The following is a 23684-nucleotide window of genomic DNA, read 5'->3' on the forward strand; positions in this document are numbered from 1 at the left end:
TTAAACCCCCGCACCTGGGCTTAATTTCCAATAACGCCCAGGTGCGGATGATAATTAACAATAAAACAATTAAACAATACAATAAATCAACACAAATCAAAACAGAACACAAATCAAAACAGTGCATTTCTCTAGCAGGGAGGTTTTAACCCCCTCCCTGCTGTTTCTCATAACCCGCTACTTTACACAAGATATCACATTATTTTTACATACAATTACCCATTTATATAGTTGGGTTTTTACTGGAGCAATCTAGGTAAAGTACCTTGCTCAAGGGTACAGCAGCAGTGCCCCACCAGGGACTGAACCCACAACCCCCTGGTCAAGAGTCCAGAGCCCTAACCACTACTCCACACTGCTGCCCAATTAGCTGCAAAGTTGTTATTTCTTGCTAGCAAATGCATCTTATTGAATTGGATCAAGGACAAGCCAACCAGAGAGGTATAGAGAGGTTTTTAAAGTTCTCCCCATGGAAAAGCTGAGTGCTATAAAAGGTGATGAAAAGGTTTTTTCTTACTGCGTGGCAACTAATACTAATAATGTAAGAGGGACGGGCTGCTTTGGATTGGAAGTGCCCTGTTTCTTCCTGTACAACCCCTGAGGAGGCGCAAGCTGTTTGTATCTGTATTGGATTTTATGATTTACTGATGATTGTACTTATATGCACTGTGTTTTGTCGGTTTTGGAAAATTCAATTAAAAAAAAAGCAAACAGCAAAAAAGTTTTTCAAGATGTTAAAACAGAATTGGTGTCAAATGTTGTAAGTCAAAAAAAGTCTAAGAAACCAAAAACATATCATTTACTAGTGGCAGTGTTCCAATTACACAGTGAAAGCAGATTCACTCAGAGTTTCAAGCAGTGATTGTTATGCAATACTGTTATGAGATTCCACCCTGAATATTGCATCATAACTTAGTAATTGCTTACATATACATTTCTTTATCTTCTCTCACAGAGATTATATTGCATGGGCTTTGTTGAGTTTCAGGTCATTTGGGTATTTAAACCCCTCTCCTGGCTTCATTGAGACACACCAAGTCTTCATTGAGATTGAGATTGAGATGCCTGCCATCATGAAAGCTTCACTGATCTTCCTTGCATTGTCCGTGGCTTCTAGCCTGGGTAAGTGAAAGAAACTAGGGGGGGGGGGGGGGGGGCGGTAGGATTTAAAATCTAACAGTAAATATTTAAACCTTATCTTTCATACAAATGAGTGTTTGGGGTTTTTATTTCTGATCACCCCGTGATGTCACTTTGTTAGGTGAAGCTCATACTTATTTTCATAATCTGTTGCATGTTTATCTGTTCTCCTACAATTTACTGTCATGTGACCTTATCAATTATTATTGGTAATACCGAAGGTCCGTATATGGCAAGCCATTGGGGACATAACGTGTAGACACAACGCGTAAGTGATTTTAGCAACGTGTTGCCAGTGACCAATGAAAGTGTAGCATTTTTATCATGTGACTGCTTCTTAATGTGTAATATAAGAATGATACGCGTAGTGAAAAATGTGTTCACTACACATAAACATCACATCGCTACGCGTATCATTCTTATAGTATGCGTTGAGAAGCAGTCAGGTGATAAGAATGCTACACTTTCATCGGTCACTTTGGCAATGCGTTGCTAAAACACTTATGCGTTGTGTCTATACGTTATGTCCCCAATGGATTGCCATATCCATACAGGTCTTCGGTCTTAAGTCGTTTCAGTTTTCAGCAGCCAATGACTGGAACGAGTTACTACAGCACAGGGGTTGAATACTTATGCAAGCAAGATATTTCAGTTTTTTATTTTTCTTAAAAATATTTCCCAACATAAAACCAATGTCACCTTACAATAATTGATTTTGAGTCTCAGTGTTTTAAAATAAAATATCAAACAGAACAAAATTTCAATGTACCATTTGTAATTCAGTAATATAAGAGAATTGGTCAAGGGTCTGAATACTTTTGCAAGGCACTATCTCTCTCTCTCTCTCTCTCTCTCTCTCTCTCTCTCTCTCTCTCTCTCTCTCTCTCTCTCTCTCTCTCTCTCTCTCTCTCTCTCTCTCTCTCTCTCTCTCTCTCTCTCTCTCTCTCTCTCTCTCTCTCTCTCTCTATATATATATATCTGTGTATTAGTTTCACAGCGCAGAACTGTATTGCAGTTTCACAGCGCAGAACAGTACTGGAGAATGACCCATTTATGTGAATTTTGTTTTCCAGCACTGGATTGCACCATTATTGATGGCTCCCTCAAGCAGATTGATGCCGGCGCAGGGCAGGTGTTTGGCGTGAACAGTGGAAACTCAATCTTCGTGCGCTATGGAAACAACTGGGTGAAGGTCCCAGGGGCCCTCAAACACGTATCTGTGGGACCCTCTGGAGTCTGGGGTGTCAACGGTAACAATTACATCTACAAGATGGTTGGAGGCAACTGGCAACAAACTCAAGGTACAGTTCAAAGTCTCCCCAAAAGATTATAACTGGCCACAATCTGTTCACCAATAAATCATTTTTATATTCATGAAACGTGTGAATTAGGAAGTTATTTTGAATTTTTGCAGGATTACATAAAGGATGCATATGCGCTAGATCAGTGGTTTTCAATCCTGGTCCTGGAGCCTCCTTGTGTCTGCTGGATTTTGTTCCAAACTGAGCTCTGTTTTGAACCCTTATTGAACTAATAATTTGCCTAATCAGAGAAATTATTTGAAAGAGTTGGACATTTCAAGTTATTGTATAAGGAACTTGTAATCTCCAGTTTTTTATAAGCTAAACCATTTAAAAGGTTGAATTAAGCAAATTATAACTTCAATTTATTTTAATTTGTTTTTATTTAAAAGTTTTATAAAGCGCATCAGACCATGCAGTGGTTTCAGAGCGCTGTACAGGATAAACAACAATTTCAAATTTAATTTAATAATTGAGAGCTCTGTTGGAATAAAAACCAGCAGGGCAGGGTTACTCCAGGAACAGGGTTGGGAAACACTATTATATAGGAACAAATTCTTTATTCAAATGAGTGTAATTCGTAAATATAAAACCCAAAACGATATCACTTACTTACCTTGTTTGATGTGCTGTCTCCGTTTGTGTGTGTGTGTGTGTTTGTGTTTGTTCATCGCAGGTCTCCTGAAGCAGATTGATGCTGGCGGTGATGAATTTATTGCTGGAGTCAACATGAACGGCAACACCTACTGTCTGAATCGCGATCCCACCATGACTGTTCATAGCACAGACCCGATTCCCTGGAACTTGCTTCCTGGAGCTCTCAAGTACTACTCCTGCGGGCCCTACAGCTGCTGGGGAGTGAACTCTGCTGATCAGATCTATGTGATGAAAGGAGTGACTCCATCTTCCTGTATGGGCAGCAATACATGGCAGAACATCCCTGGAGCCTTGTCCATGATTGAGGTCTCCACTGACGGCAGTGTGTACGGGGTGAATGATGCAGGGAATGTCTATCGCAGGTGAGCATACAGTCTGGTAAAAAAAAAGCAGCACCACTGGAGTACCACTGCATCTCTGCTGGTTTATGATCCAACTGATCATAAAAATTAACAAATGATTTAACAAATGATTTGCCTAATCAGAGCTTTGAATTATTTTAAAGAGTTGGACATTTCAAGTTATGTATCCAATTGTATAAGGAACTTGAAATCTCTAACTTTTTATGAGCTAAACCATTTAAAAAGTCTAATTAAGGAAAATATTAATTCAATTAAGAGTTCAAATAAGTAATTGAGAGCTCATTTGGAACAAAAACCAGCTGAGACACAGGGAGGCTCTAGTGTCAGGGCTGAGGACCATTGCTTTAAATAATCAATTTATAAACACATGGAACAATTGAACACGATCGCTAGATTTATTTTCTTTCTTTTTCTTGTAGGGATGGGACCACTGCTAGTAATCCAGCCGGCACAGTGTGGATTCAGCTGAATATTTCTGGAAAGAGCAAGCATGTGTCATACGATCTGGGTGTGCTGTGGGTGATCAGACAAGACAACTCAATCCAGGCTTGTCACCAAACTCCACAGAACAAGAAAAAATAAATATGTTTCTTACCTCATACGAGCTTGAAGTGGTGAAAATGACCACCTTGTCGAATAAAGCAATTAAAAAAAAAAATCTGAAGAAATTGTGGTCTGTAATAAGTAACATTCATACAATCATATACTGGAGTTATATTATTATTTAACACTGTGGAAAAATTGCAATACCATTGCACTGTCATTGTGACAACAGAACCATAGAAATATTATTATTATTTGTTTCTTAGCAGACACCCCCTTATCCAGGTCAACTTACAATAGCTACAATTATATCACATTATTTTTGACATACAATTGCTCATTCATACAGTAGGTTTTTTACTGGAGCAATCTAGGTAAACTACCCCACTCAAGGGTAGAGTAGCAGTGCCCCCCCCACCTGGGATTGAACCCATGACCCTCCACTTACGAGTTCAGAGCTCTAAACTCTACTACACACTGCTTCCCAAAAAGGACTTCTGGTGTTGGGTTTTTATTTTCCATCTCTCTCCCTCACTTTAAACCTTAATAGTTCAATCTTAACTGCTGCATACCAGATAAAGAGAAACATTGTTTAAACTAGCGGGGAGAGAAAACAAACTAATAGCACTGCTGGAAACTAACAAAAGCAATGGAAGTTAATAAGCTAAATTTGGAGGTTATTAGTGCCAGAATGAAATGCAGGTTCAGATAGAATCACAAACTGGAAGAAAAAAAAAAAAAAAATTAAAAAACTGTTAAAATCATGTATCAGCCACTGCACTTTGCATCCAACTTCCTGAAACGGCCACCTAACACTCAGCAAGGAGAGTGTCAGAGTGCTAACGCGCTTTACCGAAAACTTTACCGAGCGCTCTGCCTACTGAACACAGCACCCCAGTACTTCAAAGCTTTTGGGTCAATTGCAACGAAGAGAGAGCTGTGGATGATCACGTAGTTAGTCCTTTAGCACTGTACTAAACTATAGCTAGAGTATTGGGTTTATCCAAAGCTTTTTGTTCCTTGCAATTGACCCTCAAGTGCCCATCCTTTATGTGATGGAGAATGTTTCTCTATTCCATCCCAAATGCTGAAACCTGTCCTCAATGTAATGTACCATTTAGTCTGAGTTTAAATAAATTATAAATTTCACGTGTGTCTATGGTAAAATCTGGTAACAGTATTACGGTAAAACAAAGACAACATAAGTATTAAATTGCTTACCGGGGCTGTAGACGGTCGGTATGGGGATGTGATGGTAGTACGGGAGCAACTCTTGGGAAAGTAAACATTAAAATACGGGCAAAATAATTGTTAATAAAACCAAACTGTGGATTTCGAAGGGAAGGTGCACATTCCCTGCTAAATCTGATTCAGTATTGGGGGTTTAATTTGTTAAACTTGCACACCTGAGACTTAGTAATATGTTTGTTAACTGGCTGGCGTTCTGCGACAAAGACAGCAGCCACGTTGAGGAAACGCGAGCACATCCACTGTTCTATAGAGCGGTTACGCGCCACATTCTAAACCTATGGCGTGAGCGCCCTCAATAGAGTTCAATGGGGGGAAGACTAAATTGTAACTGCTAGCTAGTGCAGGGTTTTTAGCATCTTTAACATGCCAGCTTAGGTTATGGAGTAGCTGATAAATGCTTGAGAGATATTTTTATATAATTATGTGTAGTTAAAAAAAGGTAGTTAAGCTATCTGATATTTTAATGAACTTTCTCAGTTTAGTTTAGTCCTAGGGTGAAGCTGAACAGAACTGAGGGTATAAGAAGGAGGGGCTACAGTGTGGAGGAGTGTGGCAGGTGGGCAGTAGTGTGTCCTGAGAAACTGAGGCTGATATAAGGGATAGCAAGGTATCCAAAGAGAGCCATATGTGTTTTCCTGTTTAGTTTTGTTTGTTTATTTTGTGTTTGTTTGTGAGTTGATGCACTGGCAGCTGCTAAATAAAAGACAAATATTTTATTGCATTTGGACTTTTGTGTGTCTCCCTGATTTCAACATAAGCTGCTGTGTCCCACTACCTTACACTGTAGCATAGAGTTCTTAGCTTTGGTCAGCTGGAAACTCCAAAGCTTTATTGCCTATTAAATAGAGCATAAAATGGAATTTTGTCTTCAGTTTACTCCATGACTCAATACGAAAGAAACACACAACAATGTACACACAGCATCAATACACAACAATCATGAACAAATCAATAATCCAGACTACATACAGCACAGCAGCAACTCTTTGTTGATCAGCAACATACCATACTGACGTACAAGCACACGCCTTCACACACGCGCGTACACACAAGTGTACATACACACAAGTGTACATACACACACTTCCCAGGTTCTGCACCTGTTTTCTGCATTAAGGATTGAAATTGCAGGTGGATTCAATTATTTTTTTAAACAGTTTTAATCGTGCAAAAGGAACTTTGAATCGTCGACCTGATGGCAGTAATTGAAAATTAAAGAATTGAGAGGATGCGTACGATACTTAAAAAATGGTATGAATTTCCATTTAACTGCTTGATGAACAGGTCTGATAGTCTAACTGCAGCAGTTTGTTACCGATTATTTCACTTGCCTGGTTGATGACCAGTTTTGTTTTATTTTTTACAGAGAAGTTGCCATACCGTGATACTATATTAAAAGTAAGAATGCTTTTGGGCTCCTGAGTGGCATTGCATGCAGCTAAGGCACTTTACTGGAAGTGCAGGGTGTGCCCTACAGCCTGGAGATCACTGGAAGTGCAGGGTGGGCCCTACAGCCTGGAGATCACTGGAAGTGCAGGGTGTGCCCTACAGCCTGGAGATCACTGGAAGTGCAGGGTGTGCCCTACAGACTGGAGATCACTGGCTCGAATCCAGGCTATGCCATCACCGACCATGGCCGGGAGTCTCGAGGGGGCGGTGCACAATTGCCGCGCTGAGACAAGGTCTTAAAAGAAACACAATTGGATATTCCAAATTGGGGAGAAAAATGGGGTAAAAATAAATGATCAACAAAAGTAAGAATGCTCTCAATAAGAGATCTTTAAATATACACTAAAATGTATCTTTCAACAACAAAACGTCTCAAGTTTCCAGGGAAGAAAAAGTAGAAGTTGTGCCTTGTTATAATCAACATTTTTAATTTATCAGGTATGTGTGAAGTGTCTGCAGAGCTATTAAATAGCTAAATAGTTTCTGTTTCTGAATACAGTGTACCGTAATATTTTACCTTTCCTGTAAACCTTGCTTTTAAATCATCACTGTTTACATTCCTGCTTTTCTGTTCAATGTAAATCTCCCTTCCATTCATTATTAAAGAGGGAATATTTTTTTGGATTCATTTTTTCATTATTTTTACCCCATTTTCTCCCCAATTTGGAATATCAATTTGTTTTTAAGACCTTGAATCAGCGCTACAACTTCTCGTTTTGACTCGGGAGCGACGAAGAAGATCATGCGCGTCCTCTGAAACGCATGCTGTCAGCCGTCCTCCTCTTTAAACACTGCAAGCCAACAGCTCAGCAAACCAGACCTGTCTGTAGCGCCGTCGGAGCAAACGCAGTTCCGCCAGCACAGGAGTTTGATGCAATGCCACTCGGGAGCCCCATTAACCTGCATTTCATTTTTGCACTAATTGCCAAATTCAGCTTATTAACTTCCACTGCTTTAGTTTCCGCTAATTTAAACAATGTCTCTCTTTATCTGGTATGCAGAGTTAAGGTTTAACAACTATCAATTAAGATTGGAAGGGAGGGAGAGAGACCGAAGATAAAAACCAAAAACCAGAAACCTTATTTATATTGTTCTGTTGTCACAATGGCAGTGCAACGTTACTGCAATTTTCTACAACGTAAAATAGTAATGTAACCTCGTGATTGTATGAATGTTACTTATTACAGACTACAATTGCACATAATTAAGAACATAAGAAAGTTTACAAACGAGAGGAGGCCATTCAGCCCATCTTGCTCGTTTGGTTGTTTGTAGCTTATTGATCCCAGAATCTCATCAAGCAGCTTCTTGAAGGATCCCAGGGTGTCAGCTTCAACAACATGACTGGGGAGTTGGTTCCAGACCCTCACAATTCTCTGTGTAAAAATGTGCCTCCTATCTTCTGTTCTAAATGCCCCTTTATCTAATCTCCATTTGTGACCCCTGGTCCTTGTTTTTTTTTTCAGGTCAAAAAAGTCCCCTGAGTTGACATTGTCTATACCTTTTAGGATTTTGAATGTTTGAATCAGATTGCTCTTTGTTCAAGACTGAATAGATTCAATTCTTTTAGCCTGTCTGCATACGACATGCCTTTTAAACCTGGGATAATTCTGGTTGCTCTTCTTAGCAACAATATCCTTTTCGTAACGAGGTGACCAGAACTGAACACAATAGTCTAGGTGAGGTCTTACTAATGCATTGTAAAGTTTTAACATTACTTCCCTTGATTTAAATTCAACACTTCTCATAATATATCCGAGCATCTTGTTGGCCTTTTTTATAGCTTCCCCACATTGTCTAGATAAAGACATTTCTGAGTCAACATAAACTCCTAGGTCTTTTTCATAGTTCCCTTCTTCAATTTCAGTATCTCCCATATGATATTTATAATGCACATTTGTTTTGCCCGCATGCAATACTTTACACTTTTCTCTATTAAATTTCATTTGCCATGTGTCTGCCCAATTCTGAATGCTGTCTAGATCATTTTGAATGACACTTGCTGCTGCAACAGGGTTTGCCACTCCAGACCACAATTTCTTCTTTTTTTAAGATAGTTTGAACAGAAACACGCTTACAAATTACATAAGGCAAAATGAGAAGATTAATTTTAACCACTTGTATGAGATAAGAAGTTATTTTTTTCTTTTTGTTCTGTGGAGTTTGGTGACAAGCCTGGATTGAGTCGTCTTGTCCGATCACCCACAGCACACCCAGATCGTATGACACATGCTTGCTCTTTCCACAAATAAGCAGATGAACCCAATCTGTGCCGGCTGGATTACTAGCAGTGATCCCTTGCCTGCAAGAAAAAAAAAGACAAGGAATAATACTAATGACTTATTTAACATCTATTTCTTTCATAAAGCTGTGTATAATTGACATCCTAATTGAAGCGTTGACTGATAGAGTCGGGTTAAAGCCGTTGAGAGCTCCAAATAAACAATGTCTAAAAAAGAGAGGACCCACTGCCGCCAGGTAAAAGGAGTGCGGAGGCTGCCATCGCAGAGCATTCATCTTTCTGCTGCAGTGATAAGTCAAGGGCTGAATCATCATCTGGTAAGAGCAGCAGAGGAGAAGGAAATATCGATTCTGTATTTTAGTAAAGGAGTACAAATAATGCCCATGCACAATCAGCACAGGGGATACAGCTATCCAGGGGATACTGAATTGGTTATAACACTGGCTTGAAAACAGTGTGTGGAATTCCAGCTGGAGTAGCTATTGAAGGCAACCCTGGGAGGGAAGAATCGGGCACTCTAAATTAACAAAACAAAAAAGTTTAAACTTCCACAAGGCATTTTTTTTTACAAGGATGTGGGATTATCTGCGGAAGACGTCCCCGCCAGAGTTCACCCCGTACACACTGCTGTCAGTGGAGACCTCAATCATGGACAAGGCTCCAGGGATGTTCTGCCATGTATTGCTGCCCATACAGGAAGATGGAGTCACTCCTTTCATCACATAGATCTGATCACCAGAGTTCACTTCCCAGCAGTTGTAGGGCCCACAGGAGTAGTACTTGAGAGCTCCAGGAAGCAAGTTCCAGGGAATCGGGTCTGTGCTATGAACATTCAGGCAGATGTTGTCATTCAAGTTGACTCCAGCAACAAATTCATCACCGCCAGCATCAATCTGTTTCAGGAGACACACAGAGGCAGCACATCAGACAAGGTAAGTGACATAATACTACATGTGTAAGATTATTTCTGTTATTGTTTCTGATGCCTGTAATAATGATTTTATTTAGTTTTTTATTTATTCAATTCCACCTTTTAAATGGTTTAGCTTCTAAAACAAGTTGGAGATTTCAAGTTCCTTATACAATTTCACAGAACTAGAAAAGCTGCTGGCCTGTGGATATCATTGGCCATCACTGTTGTAACACAACAGATATGTCACATTAGTTGTCTAGTTGCCGATATCAGTGATGGAGGCCAATGAGATCTGGTGAGGAGGAGGAGGCTTCAATAATCACTTCAATCTGTGATGGCTAATGAGATCCACAGTCCAGGTTCTCTTGTTCTCCTTAATGCCTTAGTTGTTAAAAATACTTGATAAGAATTTCAATTGATCAAATACACATTGAGGTGGCAAGAGGTTTGGTATTCACTGTACTTCACTGTGAATATTCCTGATTGGCTGGTTCTTCAAGAGCCATGGGAGGAGTTTCTGCTTTTCGTCTCATCTGTGCTGTTCTGTGTTTCTTAATTCATCTTATTAGTTGATCAATTGGCTGTGGGTTCTTTTTCTGATTGAGGAAATTGAGGATTTGAAGGTAACTACAAAACTGGAGTTGGCCACCACTATATTAAATGAAGTCATTGAGAGCTCAGTTTGGAACAAAAACCAGCAGACAAAGACTCCAGGACCAGAATTGAAAACCACTGATCTAGCGCATATGTATCCTTTTTGTAATCCTGCAAAAATTCAATATAACTTCCTGTGGCAAAGTGGAGAGTGGATACAAAACAGACAGACAATGATTTCCAGGTGTTTAATGATTTAATTAACAATGTCCAGAGCCTTATGGCGAACACCTGTAAATAATAATGATGGAGTGATACAGAGGCGTGTATCACTCGGTATTTGTAAAATCACCGGGTTTGACCCGCAACCAAAAGTCCAGTTTTACACACCAACACTAAACACAAAACACAAACACAGTTCCTAGTGATAGTGAATAAGTGCAGGTGGTGTATTACAGTTCTCCGTGAAATGCAGGGGTGAAAGTGATGTCCGGGTTTATGCTGGCTTCTGCTACAGTGTGTTATAGGTAGTCTAGTTTAAAACAAACAGACAGTTATAACAAACACTAACAGACAAAACAAACTCACAGTTTACAGTACGGTAACACAGGCTCCTTGTAGGTTGTCTCTAACCATTTACCAAGGAACAGATCACATATGCTATGTCCTCTATTTATATCCTCGCTCATGACCCCTAGGTTAATGAGCGCATTCACTCCTCCAATCCTCGGATGCCACACCGTTTACCTACCCTACGGAATAAATTGTTGTGCCATTTAATTAAGGGTACTCTATTCCTCTTACACCATGCCCTCACAGGTCGAGAGGGAGATCTAACACCAAGAATCATTCGATGTCTGTCACACTTCCTAATTCACACGTTTCGTAAAAATAAAAATGGCTTATTGGTGACTGGGTTGTGGTCAGTTTATAATCTTTTGGAGAGACTTTGAACTTTAAACTGTACCATGAGTTTGTTGCCAGTTTCCTCCAACTATCTTGTAGATGTAATTGTCTTTGTTAACACCCCAGACTCCTGAGAGCCCCACAGACATGTGTTTGAGGGCCTCTGGGAGCTGCACCCAGTTGTTTCCGTAGCAAACGAAGACTGCGTCCGTGCTGCTCATGCCAACCACCTGACCTACGCTGGCGTCAATCTGCTTGAGGCTCCCTCCAATCGTGGTGCACTCCAGTGCTGGAAAACAAAATCCACGTAAACACCAGATGCAAAATCTCAGACGTAAACACGTCTGCAGATGCACACAAAAGAGCAAACCGATGGACAAATACAGCATTTTCCCCTCACCTGACCAGTCCCCATTCAATGGTGCTGTTCTGGTAATATTTTGTGCCTCTTTCGCAAACTGTGCATGTACGTGGATAAAGTGACCTCATTAACTAAACGTTCTTATGCAATAATCTGCGCCTTATTCAGGGCTTTAACTTTGGATAAAATGTGTCTTATCGCATGATAACTTTTAGTAAAATATGATATTAAAATTTTGAATCTTGAGACTTCTGAACAAAACACTTTCGGTGTTTTATACGGATGTGTCTTGGTGCCAATGAAAAAAAAAAAATCTCCAAAAAATGTTCATTATTGTCTGACAATGTCTTTCTATAAAAGCAATTTTTTATTTTTATATATATATATATATATATATATATATATATATATATATATATATATATATATATATATATATATATATATATATATATATATATATATATATATATATATATATATATATATATATATATATATATATATATATTCAGCAGTGTGGAGTAGTGGTTAGGGCTCTGGACTCTTGACCAGAGGGTTGTGAGTTCAATCCCCCGTGGGGGACACTGTTGTACCCCTGAGCAAGGTACTTTACCTAGATTGCTCCAGTAAAAACCCAACTGTATAAATGGGTAATTGTATGTAAAAATAATGTGATATCTGTATAATGTGAAATAATGTATAATGTGATATCTTGTAACAATTGTAAGTCGCCCTGGATAAGGGCGTCTGCTAAGAAATAAATAATAATAATACACACACACACACATATATATCTGTATATATATAGTCAAACCTGTATTAAGAGACCTACACTAAAGGGACAGTCAAACAGTGATCTCTTAACAGAGGGACCCCCATACATTTCCTATTTGTCTTCAACATGCCTTACTGTAATTATATTTGTGTGGCAAGATGGCAAGTGACTGAGGCCCAAAGACAAACTGCAGTGTAACAAAAAGGTTTTTAATTAACAGAAATAGCACAAAATGAAAGGCCACGAGGGCCAAACAAAAGGGGTTTCTTTACACAAACACAATAAACACAAAATAAAACTATACATAATATAACACTTCCAGGCAGGGTAAATACCTTTACTAGAACACATTTGAAGATGGGGGCTCCCGAGTGGCATTGCATGCAGCTAAGGCACTTCATCGAAGTGCAGGGTGTGCCCTACAGCCTGGAGATCGCTAAAGATTTGGAGGAAAACACTCATGTTTTTGGTGCAAACCATAGATTTATGTAAATGATGAACAAGATGCATAGTTTATATCAGTGAAATGCCTAAAATAGCTAAACAAACAAACAAACAAACATTACAGTAATGAGATTAACAGTAAAAAATCATAAAAATGTAACAAATTATTAAAAATTGTAAAAATACATTTGTTGTGATCAAAGAATGGCTTTTTTCTTTGCAGTCATTATAATCTTTTGTTAAGAGTTATATATTTTTTTAAAAGCTATTTTAAAAGTCAGATAAATTGTTATATTTTAACCTCTTGGTTGTGGCTCCTTGTCTTTGCCCAGTACAATACTCTAATTGCCAGGTATAACAAACCTGTGTATTTGTGGGTGATCTGGTAAATGAAAACTAATTTCTGAAGGCGCAATACCTTCAGTGGCATCGTCTGGTCTCTAATTGTCTCTCTAAACGATCTCTCTCTCTCTCTCCCTCCCCTCAAACCTTCATTTTGTGAAGCCTTAACTGCTGCATACCAGATAAAGAGAAACGTTGTTTAAATTAGCAGGAGAAAAAAAACTAGTACAAGAAACTAAAGCAGTGGAAGTTAATAAGATGAATTTGGCGATTAGGTTGCCAGAACGGAATGCAGGTTCAAAAAGAATCAGACAAGATCAATTCACGTTGTTGATATGAGGGTAAAAAAAGCAACTTCTTCCTTTGGTATTCAGAGTTTGATTAAGACAGAAAGCAAGTCGGCTCAAAATATGTTTAATAGGGACATCACAGGGTAACCCAAAACCCGGAGCACTAATTTTCATCTACGGACAACTGTTTTGTATGAAAGAAAGAAAGATAAATAAGGTTTAAATATTTACTGTTAGATTTAAAATCATAGTGCCTCCCCCCCTAGTTTCTTTCACTTACCCAGGCTGGAAGCCACGGACAATGCAAGGAAGATCAGTGAAACTTTCATGATGGCAGGCAATCTAATCTCAATGAGTGAGACTTGGTGTGTCTCAATGAAGCCAGGAGAGGGGTTTAAATACCCAAATGACCTGAAACTCAACAAAGCCCATGCAACGTAATCTCTGTGAGTAGTTAAATAAATGTATGAATAGGGCACAATATATACAGTCTTGCGTTTTGATTGGTCCTTATCAATCTGAGGTGCGTGATGTTTTTGAGATTGTTTGTTGGCTGTCTCAAATATTTCAACGTTTGGTTTTGAGTTAATGGAACCATTTAAAACTTTTCCTTTTTTTTAGTTAATGGGACCATGAAGATAGCAAAAAGTTTAACAGTCATTTCTGTTTCCTAAGTGACATAAACCACAATGATGTATTCCATAGCACTGTAAAGTACTGTTGAAAAATAAAATGTGAATGCAACAGAGTTGGATCTGCCTGGGCTTCCTGCGGCAGACATCCCCGCCCACACAGAGGGGGCAAAAGCTGGCTGGTACGGCTCCATCACAAACCCCGGAGCTCGGACGCGGGAAGGCCCTCCTCTGGACCCTGCCCCCAGGATTGCTGTCTTTCCACTGCTGCTGAAATGTACCCCTTGCTCTGGCATCTCTTATGTGGCGCCCTCGCTCAGACACCACTCCTTCGATGCACTGTGTCTCTGACCAGAGGGTCACTCAGCTTGCGTTGGGGCTTACACTCTACCTCAGTGGTTCCCAAACCTGTCCGGGAGCCATCCCCCCCTACCCTGCTGGTTTTTGTTCTAATCAAGTTCTCAATTACTTAATGGAACACTCAATTGAAGTAACCAGTCGCTTAATTAGACTTTTTTCAATTGTTTAGCTTATTAAAACACTGGGGATTTCAATTTCCTTATACAATTGTATACTTTAATTAATTTCCAACTGTTTAAAATAATTCAAAAGCTCTGATTAGGCAAATTATTAGTTAAATTGAAGGTTCAATTAAGTAATTGAGAGCTCGCTTGGAACAAAAACCAGCAGGACACTGGGGGGGGGGGGGGGGCCTTGGGGGGTTCTGAACCACTGCTCTAGATGACTGCTCTAGACGGAGCCTTTTCCTGGGAAGGCCGACCCGGAATTTGGGGCAAAAACAGGTGTGGAGCGTGAATGCGATGCAATGCAGCATCACCCTGTCGGCTGAAACATGACTGCACATCTCCCTCCGCCCACAACTCATCGTTATCAGCAGGCATCTCACGCTGCACTGTACCTCCGCGCCTGCCTTGTCTGGTTTGGCCTCAGCGCCGCTGCTCGGCTGCTCACGGAGCTCATTGTCCAGCTGGGTCAAGCTCACCTTGGCTGGAAGCTTATCACTGCTGTCCGGCTGGGTCCTGCTCATCTTGGCTGGAAGCTCATCACTGCTGTCCGGCTGGGTCACGCTCACCTTGGCTGGAAGCTCATCACTGCTGACCAGCTGGGTCCCGCTCACCTTGGCTGGAAGCTCATCACTGCTGTCCAGCTGGATCAAGCTCACCTTGGCTGGAAGCTCATCACTGCTGTCCGGCTGGGTCAAGCTCACCTTGGCTGGAAGCTCATCACTGCTGTCCGGCTGGGTCCCACTCACCTTGGCTGGAAGCTCATCACTGCTGTCCGGCTGAGTCCCGCTCAACTTGGCTGGAAGCTCATCACTGCTGTCCGGCTGAGTCCCGCTCAACTTGGCTGGAAGCTCATCACTGCTGTCCGGCTGGGTCCCGCTCACCTTGGCTGGAAGCTCATCACTGCTGTCCGGCTGCCGCTGGCTGAGGCACATGCTGCCTCTGGTTTCTACCATGCACTCGTCATTGCCGTCCTGCTGCTGCCGTCCTAGCTCCACTCTCTCACATTTACACAGACACACAACACGCACTGTACAGTAATACACAGCAATACAAATATTTACAATAGAAATCCCCCACGGTCCCAAGCAGCAGCCTCGCTTGACCTGCCGTTAAATTATGTTGAAATAAGAAAACAAATAGCAGGTTTCCTTGCTTTTCTTTTTGCTTTCTTTTTTTCTTTCTCATATTTTGTCTTTCAGGTGAATGAGTGTTCTTTTTCTTTGTGAACGAGAGAAAGGGTTTCTTTGAAAAGAATGAAAATCAGGCAGGAAGTTTAACAGTATTTGAAAGAAAACAATATTTCTGTAAGTGGTTACGTTCACTGAGACACCTGTGGTTGGATGACAACGCCCTGTCTGAGATCCTCGTCCGGGCTCTCAATAACCTCCCCACACTGCAGGCCATGACGCTGGCCCTCAATCGAATCACCCACATCCCTTGTGGGGCCTGTCCTAACCTCTCCAGTCTGGTGGTGCTGTAAGTCAGGGGGACACTCAGGGTGGTATACTCTCTCCAAAATGAATGATTTGCGTGACTAAATACACACACGTGTACCTCAAATAAGTGTCCCTCGTCAGAAGTGCAGGATGTGTCCTATAGCTTGGAGATCACTGGTTCGAATCCAGGCTATGCCATCACCGGCTGGGGCCAGGAGCTCCCAGGGGGCAGTGCATAATTGGCCAAGTGCCGCCCGGGTGGGGAGGCTTCTAGTCGGCTGGTTAATCCTTGTCTTTTTGGTACTTATATGGTAGGATGACACCACTGAACTGCTGATGGAAGACTGTTTGGTAATCCTATAGCTAATCTTTGTGTTTACGAGGCTGAGAAACTGGCAGGGAGTTGTTCTTCCCTAGGGCAGTGGGATCATATCGGTTTACCTTCCGATTTCCTGGAATTGGGTTGTGATAGAAGTCTGGGCCAAGTGACTGGAAGGCAACAGTCCAGGACAATGGCGCAATCCAAACAATAATGTTGTAGCAGGAAATTAAAGCATTACTCTGCAGCACATGTCAAAGGAACATGTTCAAAACAAAACTGTGAGCTAGAACAGGCTTAACCATTCCTAAATGTGCCATTTCGTTTTTTTTTTTTTTAAATCATCATTATTATTTTAACTTTGGGGTGGCGGGCGGTGGTTAGCACCACTGACTCAGCTCAAGGGCCCTGGCTTCCCAGTCTTGGGGGTCTGTCTGTCTGTCACGTGGGTTTTTGCCACCAAGTTCTCCGGTTTCCTCCCACAGTCCAAAAACATGTTGGCTAGGTTGATTGACAAGGTCTCTAAATTGTCCCCCAGGGTTGCTGTTAGTTGCCCTGTGATGGACTGGTGTCCCGTCCAGGTTTGTAGTCCTGCCTTGCGCCCTGTGTGTGTCTGGTGGGTTAGGCACCTGCTCATCGTAGCCCTCTAAAGGATAAAGCGGCTATGGATAATGTATTTATGTGTATATATTTTAACCTGCTGCTCTGTCGTCGGCTTGTTTGCACTTTAAAAACACAGACCCAGAACTGCACAGAAACAAAATAAACAAACAAAACAAAAACCTGGCTCAAACGTAGAGTCTACCTTCACTTTAACAGGTCCCTGACTAACATACAGGACGGCTACGGTGTTTACCTGTCAACACAAACTTTAACAAAACAGTTTACCTTTCTTTTTTTAAACAGCCAAACATTTCTCATACCAGCTCCCTGGTGCTCTCTCTCTAATGGAACTGGAAGCTCTCTTTTATAGCGTGTGGCTGTTCCCAATCACCAATTACCTCATTTGGGAACAGCCACATTCTCACATGTTTTTGGCAGGGAGAGGAATTAACCCCATTTCTGCCAACCACCACCAAAACACACAACACCCAGACTTTATTTACATGCAGAGCCCTTTCTGTCTTACACTGGAAACAGAACTATAACATATGCAAATATTTACACCCACATAAAAAAACGGCAGATTACTGGCAAATCCATAAAACGGGACTGGAGATCCATTTAACTGATTAAAACAGCTGCCTATATAAACACTGCTGCCACTTAGATCATTAAAATAGGATCCAGTTACATTCAAATAAAAACACTGAGGACTAATTTGATTTAAGATTGATTTAAATGCTCTATATAGCAGATTCCAGTCTTCATGGGTCACTGAAGTGTTTCTGGTGTTTATTGCAACCACCAAGCTGTTAGTCTGCTAGTTAATTGGCCTAATTATTTGATTATTAGAAATGTTTAGTCCTTATAATGGTTTACAGGTAACTGTATCTTGAAATAAGTGCATTATTTAAATCATCAAATGAAAGATACCTAAAAAAAATGTCTCCGAGAGCATTTAGACAGTTTTTCTTTGTAATAGTAAAGCATTGTACTTTGTTATTTCTATAACGCATCATGGTATCTAACCACTATACTATTGTGTAGCTATTCACCATGGTATAGTGTTGCAATTAGACACTTCTTGGAAATAAAATACAATGCTGTATTATTACAAAGACAAACTAGTACCCTGGTATAGTGTAGCTATATACCATTGTATTATTACGGTTGTACTGCATTATAGTACCATAATAGATCATTGATGGTATAGGATATATACATATAGTACACAATACCATTGTACTGATACCATGATACCATGATTCCTTGTTCCAAACTCCAGTGGTACAGGTACCATCGTACATTTTCTTTGTAGTGTGTTCTTCAATTCTTCTTATTTATTTCTTAGCAGACGCCCTTATCCAGAGCGACTTACAATTGTTACAATTATATAACTTTATTTTTACATACAATTACCCATTTATACAGTTGGGTTTTTACTGGAGCAATCTAGGTAAAGTACCTGCTTGCTCAAGGGTACAGCAGCAGTGTCCCCCACCTAGAATTGAACCCACAACCCTCCAGTCAAGTGTCCAGAGAGAATTTGTCTGAACACTCTTGACCGGAGTGTTGGGTTGGGGTCTTCAGAAAGACAACAGTATAAATGATGAGAATTATGGATGACCCCTAAACAAACCCCTCACTGACACTTTTACAAAATTCTCAGGTGACTGCAACTTTCTCCTTTACACAACTTTACAACTTGGCACTGCCATCTAGTGGTAGCAGACAGTTACTGCTTCCTTTCTCTACCTTTACCCAAACCTATTTCACTGCCCAAAGGAACAAGGAACAAGGAACACATCCCCACAATAGCTGCTTCCAAAAGTTGAAAACGAGAGAAACGTCAAAGGTGGCATAAAGACCGTAAAGAATATTTTTTAGTTTACATTTTGCTATCAATGTTTGAACAGAAAATACAGTAATTGCATCAAACAAAATGAGGTATTCATTTAACGGCTTCCGACTTTCATTTTTTTCTGTTTTTCGAAAGTAGGCTAGCTTATGTATATAACAGTATAAACTACTTCTGATGTAGAATGCTATTATTCATGTACCCCCTGGTTTTATTTTTTAATAAGTTGTAGTTGTACAAAATATATTAGAAACTATTTTGGATGTCCATATTTTCATATTAAAAAAGGTATGCTAAATTAAAAATGAGTTCCATATAAAAAAAAAAATTTAATAATTTGGATTGCCAATATTTTACCACTGTTTAATCCCCAATTTTAAACTGCCAATTGTTTTTAAGAGCCTGTCTTATCGGTGACTCGGGAGAAGTGAAGACAAGCGCACTCAAATGAAACGTGCTTCAAGCTGTCAAGCCGACCTGATCTTCACACTGCAAGCCCACAGTGAAGCCACCAGACCTATTGCATAGGAGGACTAACGCAGATCTGGTGACAACAACACAGCCGGCTAGCAGCGATCAAAAGAGAATAATGTCTGAATTTGCAAACTGGTGAATGCCAATGGTATTTTATTGCTCAGTTTGGCGACAGCTACAGACAATAAACAATGTGCGATAACTGTCTCTTAATAATAACTGCATACAGTACACACATGCTGTTTCCATTCAGTAATTACATGGTGTTGTATTGAAAGTACCACTCGTTCGTCTGAAACATCAGTATAACAAACTTTTCACTTGTGTCTGCAGAGAGCTGTAAAGAGATTTGACTGCATTTGTATGTCAATATAAAATTTTATCACACTTTTACAAATTAAATATCACACTTCAGTACTAACTTTCCTGACGTTCCAACAGGGAAGTTCAATGATGAAAATGATGTTATTAATTTAGTTTTTCTACAAGATGACTGTGTCTATCTTAGCTGATCCGGTTTAATACATTTGTTTGCTGGACAAATCCCCACTAGGGGATTTTTTTTCTTTTTTTTTTTACTTCCTCAGTTGACAAACACACACACACAAAATGTATCCCTGTGAGCGTGGTTTTCTTTGTTCATGGCAAACCTAATAAACCAGAATGGATAGGCAGGATTTTATAACTTTGGAACCATTTTCATGACTTTGTAATCACTGCCTTATAAACATGGAGCGTTGTTGCTTCCGTAAAATGTTACATTCTGTTTTCAACAGGAAGAAGACAAAAAGGAAATCATGCAAAGTAAAGACAGAGCATCAGCTGAACTCTCAATTACTTAATTAAACCCTCAGTTTGCCCTAATTAGACAACTTATTAGTTCTATTAAGAGATCAATTAAGTCATTGAGAGCTCAGTTGGAACAAAAACCAGCAGTAAAGGAGTGGGGGATCTATGGGACCAGGGTTATAGTGGTATATTTGAATTATGTTCAAACATTTAGAATAGTCATGTTAATTAAAAAGGCTTTTTACCTTCGAACAACTATTAAATCAATTTCTGTTTTAAATGCGTGCCTCGAGAATACTCTTTTTAGTTTTTTTTATTTTGTGCTTTCTGCTTCTAACATTTTCCAAGTGTTCTGTGATCTGATATCTTTACATAGTTCCAAATAACCAAGCACTTCACACAAACTGGTACGTGACTTGATCACATGATAATTCCAATAAACGTGATGGTAAAACAGCTATGCTCTATCTATCCCTATCCATAAGGTCATATGCTACTTTTTATATGTTATATAATAAATTATAGTCTGTGTATTTTTTGTGCCCTGTGTTAATTCGGCACAGCATGTCTATACAGTGCAGGTGAGAAGAATTGACAAGCAAAAACTGTATATGAACAATTATATAAATGTTTTTTTTTTTTTAAAACTAGACAGAATTTGCTCACAAACTTCAAATATTTACTCAAAAGTGGTCAATGACATCCCTAATAGGAAATGCAAAATATCTGCGTGTGCACGTGATGTTTTTCACTCATTGCAAAATACTGAGCAACCTACACAATAAAGACACTAGACACTCAGCAGACAAAGTCATACTTCGGCACTGCCTCTGTAGCCTCTCTGCTTCTTCTGTTCAAATAAGGAGCTATCAAGTTGCTATTTTTTTGCAGATATGGGAAACAGCCAGTGCAGTGCTTTTTCTCCAGGAACAGATTCGCTGTATTATACAGCAGAGATCAGTGGCATTAGCCCAGATGCATCTATAGACAAGATGTTTTTGGATTACCTGAGCCGATTCCTCAGTTGTGCTTCAGCAACACTATGACACTGTACAAAGCTCCTTTCAGCCAGAAGCAACCCAGGTGAAAGCTTACATAGCAGGTCTCTTAACTGCATTGGGCCAGGCTGCTAAAATAACGAATGGCAGTGTGGGGTTTGCAGCTTTGGTCATATCCTTAATCATTGACATTGTGCCTCATAATACAAGAAAACAGTCAGTGAAAGATGTGAAAGATCAGATCCGCAGCATCTTCGCAGAGGAGAAAGTATCTGAGATTGGAAACCTGGTGGCTGAGTATCTCAAACGAGTCCATCTGCACCTGGATAATCCAGATCTTCTAGTAGACGACACCTTTAACTACGAGAGACTGCTGAGTTTACAGCTGACCAGGGTGGAGAATTCCATTTTAAAGGATGGGCACATGAATGAAAAGGCTTTAAAGTACTGGCTTAATGGAGCAGTCGTGCACAGCCACATGCTGATCCAGCTTGTCAGTACGGGGAAAGTTAGGAAAACTGCAGCAGTCACTGTCAGCCAGCTATACAATGACCAGTTAACAGGCTTGTTGAACAGCTACAGAGGCTACCTACTGAAGACACTCGATGTAAGTAAAGGACAACTTGTGGAAAGTTGGGTTTCGAATCCTTTTTCCGAGGCCAGAATTCATGCATAGTGATCCCGATCAAATGTCCCCAGGAGAAATAAAATTTGAGAACTCCAAAGTTGTCGAGCACTGGATATGTTTTGATGATTGTGAGACGGAGGCTATCAAAAAAAGGATCGTCGACCAAATCATGGAATCCCAACAGATTCGCAATGCCAGAGAATTCTTTAAGAAGACAATATATCCCATTGAGAGCTACCATACAGTATACTGTGCAAGACAAGTACAAACTGCAAGTAATATATTGTACTTGTCTTGTACAGTATACTGTACGGTAGCTCTCAATGGGATATATTGTACATGTCTTGTACAGTATACTGTATGGTAGCTCTCAATGGGATATATTGTACTTGTCTTGTACAGTATACTGTATGGTAGCTCTCAATGGGATATATTGTACTTGTCTTGTACAGTATACTGTATGGTAGCTCTCAATGGGATATATTGTACATGTCTTGTACAGTATACTGTATGGTAGCTCTCAATGGGATATATTGTACTTGTCTTGTACAGTATACTGTATGGTAGCTCTCAATGGGATATATTGTACTTGTCTCATACAGTATACTGTATGGTAGCTCTCAATGGGATATATTGTACTTGTCTCGTACAGTATACTGTATGGTAGCTATCAATGGGATATATTGTACTTGTCTCGTACAGTATACTGTATGGTAGCTATGGACATTATGGACATTATGGACTTTTTTGTGTTGATCAGTGGCAAAAACTCCTAATTAAATCCATTTTGATTCCATGTTGTAACACAATAAAATGTGGAAAAGTCCAAGGGGGGGGGGGGGTGAATACTTTTGAGAGCCACTGTAAAATATTAGAACTCCTGAATATTGTCTAAGACTTTTGCACAGCAGTGTATGTGTATAATTATATGCGAGGGAAACTGATTACATATTAAAAAAATCACTGCAGTGTTTGCATTACCGTGAGTGATTTTCGAATAAAGTAGCACAATTTTATGGTCAGCACCACTTGATCGTCCAAATTGTGCAAACCGGCTTTCCATTCCTGGTATCGGTACAGCATGAAGCATTGAGGGCATTGTGGGAAAAAGGTCTTGACATCTGAGAAATGTAAGTTGTCATAAAATTTGAAAAAATTGCAGCATTACTTTGTTTGCATATAAACTTCATATACACACATACATATACACTCATACATGCATACATACTGCTGCCTCCAGTATTATTCACACCCTTCATAGACTAAAATGGGTTTTAGCAAAATGAATGCAAGTGTATATTCAGTATGTGTTGCATAAATTAATTTAAACATTAATATTTTCAGACAATATTTTCAGTTCGCAAAAATGTCTAACATATTTGCATGTTATTTAAAAAACTGATGGTTCAAAATTATTCACATCCCTAAACATTAAAATGCAATAACTTTGTACAGAAATGTTTTTGCGACATCTAACAAGGATAGTCTGACAATGTTTCATGTTTGCATGGATTTATGCAAAAAAAATATGTACACTTTTTGTTGCTGCTAAAACTTTTTGTAACATTGAATCAAGGGTGTGAATAATTCTGGAGGCGGCTGTACATGAACATGGCTGAAGGTTATACAGTCAGACCTGCTCATGTGATATTTTTTCATTGAATCAGTGTAACATGATGAAAAAAGTGCCCTGTGACATTCTAAAAATCCATTAATCTGAAATAGCTGCCTGGAGTGAAAATACAATTTTTATATTATCAATTTCTGGCTATTTTCCATGACAATTCCCCCCCCATGACTTTTCCAGGATTTTCCATGACCGTGAGAAAATCTGCATACACAGTGTT

General features: G+C 39.8%; 2 protein-coding genes across 2 annotated transcripts; one reads left to right on the forward strand and one right to left on the reverse strand.

Moving 5' to 3' along the window:
• Positions 1 to 990: 990 nt before the first annotated feature.
• LOC117401659 (fish-egg lectin-like) lies at positions 991 to 4126 on the forward strand. Its single transcript, XM_034002434.2, has 4 exons — positions 991 to 1122; positions 2214 to 2441; positions 3118 to 3460; positions 3880 to 4126. Exons 1-4 carry the CDS (start codon positions 1062 to 1064, stop codon positions 4040 to 4042), a joined length of 795 nt encoding a protein of 264 aa, XP_033858325.1. The 5' UTR covers positions 991 to 1061; the 3' UTR covers positions 4043 to 4126.
• Positions 4127 to 4717: 591 nt separating this feature from the next.
• LOC131723388 (uncharacterized) lies at positions 4718 to 15685 on the reverse strand. Its single transcript, XM_059017112.1, has 6 exons — positions 15085 to 15685; positions 11420 to 11647; positions 9537 to 9852; positions 8819 to 9011; positions 5410 to 5447; positions 4718 to 4724 (listed from the first exon to the last, which is right to left on the reverse strand). Exons 1-6 carry the CDS (start codon positions 15683 to 15685, stop codon positions 4718 to 4720), a joined length of 1383 nt encoding a protein of 460 aa, XP_058873095.1.
• Positions 15686 to 23684: the final 7999 nt, after the last annotated feature.

The sequence above is a fragment of the Acipenser ruthenus genome, chromosome 55 (genome assembly GCF_902713425.1).
Source record: "Acipenser ruthenus chromosome 55, fAciRut3.2 maternal haplotype, whole genome shotgun sequence".
In the NCBI taxonomy this organism is placed as follows: domain Eukaryota; kingdom Metazoa; phylum Chordata; class Actinopteri; order Acipenseriformes; family Acipenseridae; genus Acipenser; species Acipenser ruthenus.